The sequence below is a fragment of the Drosophila takahashii genome, chromosome 3L (assembly GCF_030179915.1).
Source record: "Drosophila takahashii strain IR98-3 E-12201 chromosome 3L, DtakHiC1v2, whole genome shotgun sequence".
In the NCBI taxonomy this organism is placed as follows: Eukaryota; Metazoa; Arthropoda; class Insecta; order Diptera; family Drosophilidae; genus Drosophila; species Drosophila takahashii.
Window position 1 is genome coordinate 6,068,295 of NC_091680.1, and position 15,238 is coordinate 6,083,532.

At 37.2% G+C, this 15,238-nt stretch overlaps 1 protein-coding gene across 3 annotated transcripts in view; it reads left to right on the forward strand.

Annotated features, from left to right (window-relative positions):
* Nucleotides 1–15,238, forward strand: part of LOC108068930 (band 7 protein CG42540) — a 42,142-nt gene that overhangs the window by 154 nt on the left and 26,750 nt on the right. Inside the window, exons 1-3 of one of the 3 annotated variants that reach the window (XM_017158801.3) lie at nucleotides 1,312–2,021; nucleotides 8,373–8,472; nucleotides 9,650–9,661. In XM_017158801.3, coding sequence (XP_017014290.2) covers nucleotides 1,971–2,021; nucleotides 8,373–8,472; nucleotides 9,650–9,661 — 163 coding nt within the window. In that variant the 5' untranslated portion in view covers nucleotides 1,312–1,970. Of the gene's footprint in view, nucleotides 1–1,311; nucleotides 2,022–8,372; nucleotides 8,473–9,649; nucleotides 9,662–15,238 lie in introns of those variants that run through there. The other 2 variants (XM_017158798.3, XM_070215288.1) reach the window with 2 other exon arrangements.

Consider the following 15,238-nt stretch of genomic DNA (forward strand, 5'->3'; position numbering starts at 1 on the left):
ATGATCATAATAGGTTAATTTATTGCCATTTTATGGTATAAATATTTGTTCAATCAAATTAAATGATTTTAAAAGAAAATTACAAAATAAATAATGTTTCATTAATTTGAATGACATTTATTGTGGGTAAACAAAAATATTATCTTCGTAAGTTTACCATTAAAGTTTTTTTTTCATCTCAAGAATTAATTAAATGACTAGGCATAAATTATTAAATAAGTGAGGACTATTGGTTAAATAAATTTTGAAATATAAAATATTATTAGGGTATTTTAATTATTTGTATATTTTCGATGTTTTTAATTAATTATTAAGATAGGAATATCTGTTCACAATCTTAAAAAAATTGTTCAATTACGTTTACATTTTTTTTTTTTTAATTCGACAGTAAAGATAAAGAAATTATTCGTTTAGTGCAGCGTATTTTTTATGCAAAATCCAGATCATAGGTGATTTCTTTAACAAGCTGTCTTATTTACCTGTGCGAGTTCCTGATTTCAATGGCTTAGTGGGTTAGCCCTAAGTGTCCTCATAGATCCCCTCAGCCCCCCTTTTCGTACCCCCTGGGAGTAATTGTTGTTTTTCCGTTGGTAATTGCTAGGCAAACATAAACCCACTGACAGCAATCGATTGAGAGCGTGTGTTGTGCAGTGCTCGAGATTAATGATAACTGCTCGACTTCAGAAGCCGGCTTAGAAAAACGAGGAGGTTCCCCTTTTGCTGGGTGAAAAAATGCAGATAGATAGAGTGGAAGGAGTGGGTCCTTCAGCTGGAGAAGGAGACGTTCTTTGAGTGGCGCCGCCTTCGTTAGCAGCAAATTATTTCCAAGTGCTGGCAAAACAAAGGGACAGCACGGCACAACATGCAACATGCAACTCCTCTCGGCACTTGAATTGCAATCCACAGATGCTGATGCTGTTTTTTTGGATTGCAAGCTCTCTGGAGTTGAATGTGTGTCAGTTGGAGAGGGGAATTCCCCGGAATTCCATATACATACTGGGACTCTCTGTGGAGTCACAATCGGAATATTGTTGCCCCTTGAAATTCAGTTTGCGCCGGCGCCTAAAAGCGCGCCACACTTTTTTTAGCGCTTTCATTTCGCCTCCATTTTATCGGCCAGGCGATGGGCTGCCTGCCTTCAATTTTCGGCACACAGCAGCCTCATCTCACTCTGTTTTTAGAACATCATCATCTCCGCCGAGGCGTTCGTCAATACGATGGGCATACGAAGAGGACTCGTCCTCGTCGTTCTTCTGGCCTGGCTATAAATGTTTTGTTTTTCTGCAGTTTGTTGTTAGTGCTGAACGGCAGTTGAACGGACAGCGCTTCTTCGTTGTTGGTCTCTCGAAAAACACACACTTGGGGTCGAAAAAAAGGCAGAGCAGTCCGAGTTCAGCTTCTGGCACATGTTTTTTGGTTCCGCTGCAGCTTCATCTTCTTTTCCTCTCCGCTTCCCCAAAAGAAATATTGTATCTTTGTATCTTCGTTTGTTCGACTGTGTAACTAAAACTACCGCCCAAATCGAGTGCCAAGTGACCAGAAATAAATAGCAACCCCCTTTTCTTCTTCAAAAGACAATCACTAGTAGACATCAACGGAAAGTGCAAAAACCTTAGATTTATCTTAGATCTTCAGCCAAAAAAAAAATCTCTACAAAAAGGACAGCAACCTACGAATTTCCCAGTGTGTGACTTGCAAATACTATAGATATAAAATATAAAAAAAAGAAACAACAGGTGTTTCAGCTTCAACCATTGTCAAATGCCAAAGAACCACAAAAATAATTAAGCCCTACGGCAGCAATTAGTAGTTGTCCATAATTGATAAGCAGAAACTTTCATTTAGTGCGTGTCAATTTTAATACTATTTGTATCTGTGTGTCAGTGTGCGTGAGTGGCTGCGTGTGTGAGTGCGTAAGGGGGGTGTGTGTATGCGTGTGATTGCTCTGCTCGGCGCACGTGCAACGAAAGATGGTCGAGGAGTTCCTGGAGAAGTTGCCAGAAATCGACACACGCTACGAGGTGAGTTACTCTTTCAAAAATAACCATCTACTTTAAACTACACAAGCGTCAAAGTGCAGATAAAGAAAATACCACAAATATTATGGGTTTAGATTTCAGAAAGATGCTTTTAATATTTAAAAGTAATTTTCATATTAAAAAGTGATTTAAACTATTTTGAAAATCTCCATAAATTAAATAAAAAAAATTCAAAATATTTGTTGAGAAAAACGCCTTAAATTTTAAAAATTTTAGAATTTTATAAACGTTTTTACAGCTGTACAATACTTGTTTATTGAGTATCAGACTTTATTATATTAACATTTGGATCTCAAGTTATAAACTATATCTTAAACAAAAATAATTTAGTAGTCCAGAGAAATACAGAAAATTAAATAATAAAGAAACCTGTTGAGATATCAAAACTCAATTTTTGGTGCCTGAAAGTAGGCAATAAACTACTTTTACACTACGAACAATTATATATGATGTTCTTCAAGAAATCTATGTTATTCATATTATTTAAGAATAATACATTTTTAATAGGCCATCTCTCCGTTTTTTTTAACCTTCAAATATACCCAAAACCATTTAAAAACTATTTTTTATTTCTCAATTTAAATACAATTTCTAAAAACCATCTTAGGGTCTTAATGACCTCTAAATATTTTAAAAAATAAATAAATATTTTTAAAAATAAGTACAATTTTTAAAAGCCATCCGAGGGTTTTTTTACGACCTTTAAACCCACAAAAAAGTTTCGAAATGCATTTGTCCTTTTCCCGCCGTGTACATCTTGGGTCCGTGCTCCATATTCCATTGTTGTGCCGTTTGCCTTTATTTTTTAATCACATTGCTGGGCTGTTTACCAAGGCTTTGTTTTGTGCTCCCACAGCGGCAGCTGGAAAAGCTGCTGGAAAAGCTATACTACTATACTGGGGCTCCTGCTGTTTCAGCTGCATACTGGCATGGCTCACTGGGTAAATATCCAGCGGCGGCCTTTGTTTTTTAGCCCAAGCACCTGCCCAACCAACTTCCTGGCAGCCTTTCAAAACGGCTCCCCGGCCCGCTGTTTGTTTTGGCGTTCAAATTACATTTCCCTACATGGATCCGCATTATGCTGAGTGTACATTTGAGCCAAAAGGGATGCTGAATTGCGTCCCGGATATTTAATCAGTTCGCTGCTGTCTGTCGAGTGCCGTGCAGTTTACACACTGCACTTTCGCATTTTGCCTTTGTTTTACGGCGAATATTTGGCTTAAGGTTTCCCAGGTGGAGGATGAAGATGAAGGAGGCACCTGCTCGGCATTAGCCCAGTTTTGAGATCCCAAATCCTTTGTCTCCTAAGCTTTCTCCAAATATTTGGTTTGCCATTGACTTGGCTTTGACGGCCCTTGGCTTTGCCTTTTGGCTTTGGCTTAAGTGTGGTTCGGGGTCAAAAACCAGATCAGCGGAGGAAAATCAAATATGTGGATTTAAACCTGATTGCATATTTGCATTCACATATTTTACACATTTTTTTTGCGCTATTTAAGTATGCACAATGGTTGCAGCGCAAACAAAGTAGAGGATAATCACAAAAGGCAAAGTGTATTTAAATTCAAGGCTTGCTGTGAAAAATCAACAAATTCAAATGGGTTAGTTAAATAGCCGCGATTGTTTAAAGTAATGTTATTTACACTACAGTAAATATTTATTTAAATTAATTACATTAAACCCGATAATTGTGTCATTTAAATTCAAAGTTCGCGGGAATGTAGGTTTTTCTTTTTTTATTTATTAATTTTGAATTAAATGACGACCAAATTAATTACATTTAATCCTCATTGCCTCATGAATTTAAATTTAAATCATACAAATTTAAAGTTGATAGGAAAGGGAGCAAATATAGCTTTTATTTTATTTATTGTTCATTTTTGTCTAATTAAATCATAGAACCATTTGATTTTTCTTAGACTTAAATTAAATTTCAAAATTTTTACAAAAGTTTAAGATTTAGGGAACATCAGTTGATTTTTCTCAAATACACACTGCTGGTTAAATTAATTTAAAAATCCAAAAAGCTTTTTAATTAAATGATGAACTCTTTAAGTGACTTTAGTTTAGTTGCCACATCGATTACGTCTTCAGCCGGCATCCCACTCAAACTTTCGTTCTCCGATATTTTTGCTGCCACCACTTGAAAGTTGGCCGTTACACTACTTAGTTGTTCTGGCCAAGCCAAAAGCCCCAGCACGCAAAGGGAAAGCCAAATGGGATGGTTCAGTCAACAACTTGAAAGGCAATTAGCGCACTTCTCGTTCGGCTTTAACTGGGTTGGCTTTGGATGGGTTACGTCCTGTTGGGTTAGGGTCATCTGGGCCAAATACGAGTCATGGCCAACAGTTTAGCGAGCACATTAGCTTTATTAGCGCGATACAATTGGGTAAACAGCGGCAAGTGCGCCCACACATCCATAGTATATCCTCATACATCCTCGTAAAGACAGTATATCAACAGTGTGTGCTGATAATTATGCGGCACACTGGTAACAATGGCGCCCAACCCTCGGATCTCAGCCCTCGCAAGCCCTTTATGCCCCACAGACAAAGCCTCTTTGTCTGTGCCTATGCCGCTTTGGTGTTTGGGTGTCAGTACGCAATCGCGATCAATAAAAATTAATTATTCAGCATACATGCATATGCGGTAAAGTACAGGCCATCAACTTTCGCTCGCACTAATCCCGTCGATGGCTTATTTATGGCCAACACATATAGTGCCTGCCTCCCCCGAATAAAGATAAACACCGAAAGAAATCTAAGGAAATTGGGGATCAATTTAATCCTGAAAGATACCAATTTTACAACTTGTAACTTTTCATTCCAAAATAAAAATTTATTTTTTCATTGCATACTTTTAGACACATTTTCTAAAAAAAACACCTTAAAATTATTAATTAATTTTTTATCAAGTTCAAGGTTAGAATTTCTCTTAATAAACATATTTTTGTTTCGTAAATAATACTGATATTCTCAGTGAACTCACATGCGTGTTGGGATCCTGCAAGGACCTTCCTTTGTGTGACTTACAGCTGCGGCTTTTGGTCGCGATGTCGCAACAATATACCCGTTAATTTGCATGACAAAGTAGCAGAGGCCACCACCGTTGGAAATGGAAGAACGGCGGGGGGCAAAAAGGGATGACAACGACCAGGCCAACGACAGACAAGTAAATGAAAATGTTTAAATTTGACCGGGCTGGGCAACTCAAACAAAAAAAAAAGACGAGGAGGAAAAACCGCGATAGAGAGCACACAGGCTCTGACCTGCGAATAAAAAATTCAATGTAAGCCGGACATCGAATTTCATTTCACCATGTCCTTGCCAGCGAAATTGCATTTAATTAAATCCGAGCGGGCGAAACCGACAATTTGGCAAATTGAAATCGATGCTGCGACCGACATGCAATGGCAAAGTTTTGTCACATGAGAGCATGAGGGGAAATTTGAAAAGGTGGCAGAAAAGGTGGCAAAAAGGTGAAATCTGCTGACGGCTTCTTATTGAAAACTTTGAAAGCTCATTTGGGTTACCGAGTCTTGCCACGTGATTTATGCAAATTGCACACAAGTCTCTGCGGCGACTTTGTGGTGAAATAAAACTTGATTTGGCAGAAGTATTCATGCGGAAAATTCGCAAGTCCTAGAGATGAAGAACGTGTTTTATAGTTGTCACATTTACATAAGTAGTTCACTCTTTAAATCTTTTCGATTTTATAAGTTTTTTTTTAGCCTAGTTAAAAAGTGTATTTTATTTGTTATTTAATTTTTTAATTTTAATGGCTTTTCCATTTTACAATTTTGTTTTTAGCAATATATACATTTTGCCATAATTCCGATTGCAAATTAAACCATTTCGCTTTTATTTTCGTTTCATAAATTCCCATTTTATCTTATATGGTTTGTTTCTAAAGAATTTATGGCCCCACAAATTTGCAAATGCATGTTTTATTTGCCTGCTTCCGAGTGGTAAAATAATGTTATTCAGCTCTTGGTTTTAACCCTTTAAAAATTTCAGTAGTACCTCTGTTTGCACCACATTTTCAACACATCGTTGATATTCCATTCAGGTTTAGTTTATTTGCCAAACAAAAAGCAATTTCGGCAACATTTTAATTGAAGCCCAAACCTGTCGCTCAACCTTTTCTAGCCAACTGCCACCTGCACACACCTGTTCAAAGCCACTCACCGGTTGGCTTAGTGCTCAGTGCTCTCAGTTCTCAGTTATCCGGGGACACAAACTCCTGGTTATAGTCCTCGGCATCCGCAAATGGCAGATATGTATCTGCTGGCAGGGAGCCAAAACGCCAAAAAGGAAAACTCACAACGACTCGTGTGTCGTCGAAAGTTTGTCACAAATTTTGCAGGCAAAACATTTTCAATATGCAAAGGCCGTTAATATGACAGTCGAAAAATGTGGGAAAAGTCGGTGAGCAGGCGGAACTCCGCATTGGAGGCCATGCATTTAAATTGCTTCTGTTTTATGGGCTGGGCACCATGGCGTATGCGTAATATGCTGCATAATGCGTGTTTAGATCAAAATTGAATTGCGCATTATACATGTCGAATACGTGACGTGCTTTTTCAGCCGCATGGCCAAAAGGGACTGGGTATCACATTTCCACTGCATTGTCCAAATGACTTTTGTTTTTTCTGAGTGACAGTGGTGATTTTCCCCATCTTCGCCACCCAAGGGAAAACTGTTTGCTTTTTTGCCCCAGATTTTTCGGCTTTAAATCTATTTGCATTTCATTTTGGGCCATCAATCAAACTATTATTTGCTGAAATAAATTATAAACTTCAGCACTCGGGCAGCACACACAAATCATCGTCCAGCTGAAAAGAACAGAGATTGCAGTTTATTGAGATAAATGTAAATTTATATTTATTTAGTTGGAATTAAGTTCCATTGTTTATTCTGTTTAATATTTATTATAATACATTTTAAATTGGGTATCAGCGAATTTATGATTAGAAATGCATTAGTTTGCAAAAGTTTATTATTTATAGTATTTTACCAAGAAACTAATGCAATCGCCACGAAATGCTTTAAGCCTTATGCATTAATAAAGAATAATTTGGTATTCATTTTGTGTCATCAATCAACGGTTGTTTGCTAAAATATAATAAAATAACTTCTGGTCTTTGAAATTTAAATAAACAAAGGACAATTATTTCGCTGGCTTTTTTCATTGTTATATTTATTCCTTATTTCTCATTATACTATTCTCTTTGCCACAGAACATATCCATTTGAAATCCATGAAATTATTGCGAAATATGATTGGATTAATATTTGTATGCCTGGGAATTAATTTTAATACGTATGAGCTTTCAACTATTTTGGATTTTTTTTACAAAAGTTCACATTTTTTATCCCTTTTTTTTTCAGTGAATAAATTAAACACCAGCTTTTAATTGTTGGTTATAACACCATATAGGCTTTAATTTTAGCTGTATAATTAACCATTAAATTAAGAATAAATTAAAAGCTATCTCTGTGGGTAAAATTAAATCACAAAGAGAAAAATAATAAAGTTTCGAGTTCATCCAGATAGAGATAAATTATTACATCTTCTGTTTTCCTTTCCCTTTTTCTCGCCATTTAAAATCAAGGCAATCATGGTGAAATATTATCTGTATTATACATCCTTTCAAATGCACTGAGAGCCACTCACACAAAACATTTCACCAGCTAATCCGAACGAACAGTATCCGCTAACCGGGGGATCAAATGCGTTTATTACCACGCTAATCCTGTAAATTCATTAATAAATGTCGACGAACGAGCCGAGCATAATCCATTTTACTCAGGAAGCCCCCTGCAAATCCCCCTTTGCCACGCCCCTGGGGGCACAGTCCGCTGAGTGCACACAATACAGAGTTACATATATCCGGGGGAATATATCACGGCTGGCTGGGCAGGAGCAGCAGCTGCTCTTCGGCTCTTCCTGTCCAGGCAGCTGGAACCAGTCAAAGTGCCAGGAAAAAAACCAAAAAAATAACATGGAATGGAATGCCTTTGTTGGCACTTCAACAAAAGCGCAGGAAAAAAGCCGCAATTTATCTAGTTCATTTTTGCTGCCGCTGCACACAATTAAAAATGGAAAAGAAATTTATGAAATTTATTTGGCCGCAGGACATGCTGAAAATAAATGCAATTTTTCCGCTTTTCCTAATTAAGTTTTGCCACATATTTTTCTGTTTTTTTTTTTCCCCCTCATAACTTCTGCCGATAAGCAGAGGGCACAAACACATGTGGCGGGTGTATAGATGATTGATGAATGGAAGTTTTCGTATTCATGTTTGTGTTTCCTGTTTATCCTTTTTCTGTTGCAGGATATTGTGCCCATGGAACAAGTGAGCTCGATGGTCTCCAACGGCGGTGGCAGTGTGGCCATGCAGCGCGACGATGAGTACAGGAATCGGATCATGAAAAGTAAGTGTGTCGCGGGGCAGCCAAAAACAGAGAAAGACCCCCTGTTGAAACCCCAACCCCATCCCCCTACACTGGTTAAAAATTAAAGTAGTGTATCCAAAGACTTTATATTAAATTCACATATTTTTGCGGTTTTTATTAGTTTTAAATATGAAATATTAAATTTAAAAATTATCGTTAACTTAAATATATTTTAAACTTTTATTTGAAGATGAAGTTCTCTTCATTAATAATTTGAAAATTTTAAAACAAATTGAAAATTAAATCTAAATATTTTTTGCGGGTTTAACTAATTTTAAATGAGAAAATAATATATTTTACAATTATAGTTTGTTTAAATATTTTAATTTTTGATTTGAATAAGTAACTATATTTATTAATGACTTAAAGTATTAAAAGTTAACATGACTAACGTCAACTTGAATATTTTTCACCTTGTTTTAAATATTTTCTAACTAAATCAAGCAATTAAATATGTTTAATATTAAATATTACGTTTTTTATTTAATTAAAAAATTGTCAACGAATCTTTGCTTTCAATATGCATATATTTATTTGTACTATTATGTATTTTATCAGTGTACCAATCCAATCACACAGAGAGGTAACAGGACCACTATCCCTGACCTACTGGCTTTGCAGTTGACATACTTAGTTTAATCCCCACATACATATACATACCCAGAAAACCCCCTTCTATACTCCTTCCCCCAGCAGGAGGGGCAAATAAATAGCGTTTCACATTTCGCTTAACCGTTTTGCATCCCCCTCCGCCACCGCCCATGTCTCTGCATGCCGTCAACCACACATGCTGCGCCTTACTCTTAGCCTAGATTTAAGCCAAGCGTAGATGCAATCGTCATTTCGACACACTCTATAGCATAATATATATATAATATATATATAAATACACACACACACCTTTAAGCAACTTGTAAATTCGTCGACTAACCAGTTTCTTTCCTTTAAATTATATATTAAAACGTAAACTCATCATTTCATGATGCTTGCCCAACAAATTCGACGAATTTGGAACGCTCTCAATCTGTACAAAATTGCATTACAAATATATCAAATATAACGAAAAATGCCATCATCAAAATCCAACTAACTAACCAAAAAATCAACCAAAAATCAACCAACCAAACGCTTCTCTTTCACATCTCTCCATCTGTAGTACGTAGACTTGGTGAGTGCAACATGATTAATATTTTAATAACCATTCTTTCGATTTCGGTTTGTATAATATAAACATTAAAATTGTGTGCAAATATGCGCATAAGTTATTTGCTGGTAAGTATGATTTCATTCCATTTACAATTGAGATACATAGTTTAGCCCGAAATTAAGTTCCGAGTGCATAAATGAAATATTTACAAGCGCCTGATTGCTCTTCAGTGTTCAACAGGGCGTATGAGCAATGCATCCTATATATGCAGTACAAACATATGTATGAGTGTAGGTGTGTGTGTTGGTTTTTGTGTGCGCCTGTGTGAAACGCATTAGCATTTACATATACGTTTATGGTTTACGTTTAGCAGCCAAAGGAAATGGTCTCGGGGGGCGTATACTTAATATCTGTTTGTGCTATATGCCTGCCGGCCTTTTGCTCTGTGGCTTTTCAGTTCGTCTGTCTGTAAGTCCGAACGACAACTTCATTTGGGCCAAACTGAGAAGAAGAAGCTCATAAACCATAATGCTGACCTCTGCTGTAAATTACTGGACCAAGCACAAAGGAGGGAATTTTTCATCATTAGTTAATTTGGGTCCCCAGTTGGCCACCCCTTTTCATTTTTTCTCTCCCCCCTCGAGCCACAAATTTAGCATAAACTTGGCATTAAACAGAGGCGAATGAAAACAAAAGTAGGAAACAAATCATTTTCAGGCCAATGACAAAAGCGGGTCGGCGAAATAAAAGAAATTAAAAATCCTTCGTCTAACCCCATTTTTTTTCGAAGACGAAAACGCCAAGCCCGAAAATACCCCCGGGAATTGGCTGCCAACAAATGCAGAATCTCTAGCCAGTTCAATGCTCTTGTTTGCTGCACCAAAAGTTAAGAAAATCGCCTTAGACGCGCGAACACAAGTACACAAAAAGCCATATAGAGCAAATATTTTATGTCTTTTCATTGAACAAGAACTTTGCGCAGCCTTTTTCACTTTGATGCACAGAAAAAATTCGAAACACTTAGTGAGTTATGGAGATCTTATCCAAGTTTTTCTTAAACTATCGGTATCATTTTAATAGCTAAGCTTAAGGTATACCTTGATTTTACCTTTTAATAATAATATTAATATCATTACAACATTTTCTTACTCGCAGTAAAATGTTTAAATTTAAATAAATGAATTAAATAAATAAAAATATTAGCTATACTCTCGAAAACAATTTTAAAATGTTTTTAAAATATTATTAAAAATGTTCAAAGTATTATTATTTAAATCGCTAAAATATTAATAAAATGTTAAACATTTTTAATAACTTTATAAAAATTCAAACTAAGCTCTTAAATAAAGTTTTAAATGGTGTGAAAAATCTTATTAAATATGATTAAAATCTTATTGTAGGAATGATTAAACAAGTTCATAATTAAAGAAATTACATAAATTCAAATGAAGTAACGAAACTTCAAAATGCTTTTACCATCCTAACAAAGTTACTTTTTCTTTAATTGTTAAGAACCCACATTTTCTTCCCAACTGCTAGTTACAAGTACAGACCTCTTAATTTGTTCCGTGTAAGAGCCCAAAAGTTTTTCCCTACTCGTTTCGGTTATGAGTTTTCCCGCCCAGAAAAGAAAAAAGAAAATGCTAGAAGAAGAAATAATAAAATAAATGTCTGAGCATTTTTCCCCCTTTTTCGGCCAGATTCAAATGATACGTTTGAAGCATACTTGATGCGCACAGATTTTTCACAACTTTTACGGCAAATGTTTGGCATTTTGGCTGGCAAGTTGAGTCGAGAGCAAGGATATTGCATATCGATCGGATGCTCGGATTCGGATTCCCTAAGGACATTGAGCCAAGCGGAAAGAAGGCATTTAAAGGCTGGAAATTGAGTATTGAATAGTTGGCAAACAATCGTTAAAGGGAAAACCCGAAACCCCGTAACCCCAAAAGGGGGGGAAAACTTAAAGAATGCCATTAATTAGGGCGTGTTTAGGAGGCGTGTCTCTTTCTCTCTCCCTCTTCTGGCTAAATAGCCCGCCAGTTTAGCTGCCATTAAAGCACAATAATAGGCCCTGTCGGCTCCAGTCTCGTCAGTTTTTCAGCCAGTTTTAGACCAGACTCTGGCAGTTGGCCAAGAAGCCGACCCGACAATAAGGCTTGGCAGACAAAAGGCAACCAGCAACGCAGCCCAGAAAATGACGCATTTGGGTGCAAGTGCCTCGTGTGGCCTCATGCGGAAGTTGTTAATTTGACGCACAAAAGGCAAATGGCGATGCAACTGGCACAAGTGGCGATTTAGCACGAGACACTAACATGTCGTCATCGTCGTCGTCGTGGACGTCGTGGTGCAACAGGACGTATACGTATTATTCCGATAATTACCAACACGGACAGTCGAGCAGCTTTGGAGACTTTCCAGTCTTCTTAACTTGTTGCCAGTTTAGGGCGCTTGATTTAGGTTTATATGTAGAATATATATGTACTCTATATTGCTTGGCAACTGGCGTACGGCGCATCCTGCTAAAGCCAACACAAGCAACCAATTAGTGTAATTTATATCAATTCCAGGACCAGTTTTTGCTCATTAGCCAAGTCGAAAATGGCAAATGCAATTACCTGCTTCAGGTAGTAAAACGACAAATGAAAAGAGCAACAATTTTAGTTTATTGGCAGGGAAATTTACAATATAAGAAACAATCTAATTTAACTACTAAAGCTAGAACTAAAATTGTATCCATGAGAAAGGTAAAATCTAAAAAAAGATTATAACTAAGCTTATAACAAAAACATCAATAAACATCGATGACATGTGTTAACAATTTTTTATATATTATGATGAAAAGCTTTTAAATTCCAAATAAATATTAAATCATAATTCATTGATACTTTTACAAAACAAGGTCTCTTAATTAACATGTCACAAATTGACCTCATTTTAATATTAAGAGTTAAACTATTTATTACAGCTTTAAAATTTAAATACCTCAAATGTTTATTACTGAAAGTGATATGTGTATCTTTTTCACAGTTTATTTAATTTGCTTTGCAAACAGCACCCGTATTCTTGGGCTATTTATTCAGAATTGCCTTGAACTCATCGACTGCATTAGTTATCCCTGGTCAGCCGGACAAATACAAAACTGCCGCCTTTCAAATATTTACCATTCAATTTGACAAACACAAAGATAACGAGCCAACAGTTGTTGGGAAACGGAACCGGTAACCGGGGGCATTAAATATTCAGGTTTATGCAAGCATGTAAATGCCAGCCGAGAATCGGCGAGTCTCGAGTCCTTGCGTGACTTTTCTGCCCACGGGAGCAACCGGTTGAAAGTCGAGACTCGAGTTCTCTGTTCGCAGTATATATAGTTGTGGACCAGGCTTAGAAAATGCTAAAATGGCCTACTTGCTGGGCCCAAAAAAGGGGCACTTTTCGCTGGGAGGGATGAGGGGTTTTGGGGATGGGTTGCTCACAGCTGCGACAGTTGACAACGCGGTCGAGTTGACTCAAGTCGACTTGACTCGTCTTGACTTGACTGATGCAAAAGCATCAGCGGCAGCCAAATGAACACTGGCATAATGAAGGCGGTTTGCGGGGGTTATTTTCCACAATGGCTGGGGTTTGGTAAGGGATTGAGATGCACTTGGAAAAAAATATAAAAGTTTTGAGATATTAACCAAACTAGTAATTAACTGAGACATCACTTTTGTAAGGATTTTTAAGACCAATTTAAAGTTAATCAAAGTTTAATACCTAATTAATGAAATTAATTGTATTTTTTAATTTGATTTTAATAAAAAGAGTTTTGTAAAAAAAGACTTGACGTTCTAGGCCAATTTAAGTTTAATCGAATTTAAATATATAAAATCTGAAAAAAAGTCTGAAAAGTTTTTAATTTTCTCTAAACCTTAACTAGTTTTAGAGAAATACAAATTAAAATAAGTGCGGAAGAAATCATGTTTTCTTTTTACAACTACATATGTGTTTAAAAACAATATTAATATTCCACAGTGGAAAACATCCCAAAAATTCGTTTCCAATTTTTATACCCGTTACTCGTAGAGTAAAAGGGTATACTAGATTCGTGCAAAAGTATGTAACAGCTAGAAGGAAGCGTTTCCGACCCCATAAAGTATATATATTCTTGATCAGGGTCACTAGCCGAGTCGATCTAGCCATGTCCGTCTGTCCGTCTGTCTGTCTGTCTGTCTGTCTGTCTGTCTGTCTGTCCGTCTGTCCGTCTGTCCGTCTGTATGAACGCTGAGATCTCAGAAACTACAAAAGCTAGAAGGTTGAGATTTCCCACACATATTCTTTGGCTTCCTACGCAGCGCAAGTTTATTTTAGCCGAGCGCCACGCCCCCTCTAACGCCCACAATCGCCCACTAACGATTTTAAAATGGGTCCTGCGCCCACATCTTTAAAGATTTCCGAGAAGTATAAATGCAATTTTATTGTGTATATTTATACCTATCGAAATGTAGAAGACATTTTTCAAATCGGACCATTCATTAAAAAGTTATACGCAATCAAAAATTAGCTGAGTGACGGGTATTAGATAGTCGGGACAACAACCCGACTATAGCGTTCTCTCTTGTTTGTAGTGTTTTTATTGTAATATACATTTTTCGGGGGCTGAATATAGTTTGACGTAAACTAGTTCGAGGTTGTCACCAACAAAGGATTCGCTGCATCAAAGCCATCTGCGAATGGGTCTCCATTACGTTTTGGCATCTCGAACTTTCTCATCTGGCATCCGGCAGCCCGGCAGTCCACATCCTGCATCCTTGAGCTGAAAACGTAAGCGGAAAGCGGAACAGCGAACAGTAGTTTGCGAGCTATTAACTTGTCCACTGTCAATGGCAATTAGCATAAATTGTGAACCACCCACGGACATTGCAATTGTTGGCTAAGCGCAAACAAAAGGGGTTGTATATATACCCGATAAATAAGTACCAGTAAATAAGTTTTAAAACCATCGTTCGTTCAGTTCGGTTTGGTCTATAAACTACGCCGGACTTGTGGAAACGGCGAGCGGACAAAAAGCACGTTGCATGCCCCCAAAGGAAAGGAGTGGAGTGTGTTGTTATTAAATTAGTTTTCCGTGTTTCTCGGTGCCTGCTATATTCTGTGGGCTCCTCTGTGCTCGTGCTCTGGTTCACGGACTAAGGATTAAGGACTACGGAGGAGAGCGCATCCTGGATTAAGGCATCCAGGATGAGTTTGAGCAGCAGGAACGCCATCTTACGTACGGCTCACTTGACAATCGCAGTCGCCTGCACCGCTTATTGTTGATGTTGTGGCTTTTCCCTTTGTGGTCGTCCTAATTTAAGTGAGGAGGAAAAACTGTTGGAAAAGCAAACCGGAAAACTTTGTGCCCCGAAAACTTTTTAACAGAGTTCTCCCGCTTAAAGGGAAAATTAAACAAAATAGAAATTAAATAAACGAAAGCGGTGGCAAACTCAACTAAAAGTTGGACCCAAAAAGTTTCAAATGCTACTTGCCAGCAATTAGCAAGTAGCCAAAAATATTCCCATTCCCACAAGATCCCACGTAAAGCTCCAAGATATCGGACCGAACGGATAGCCTGTGGCA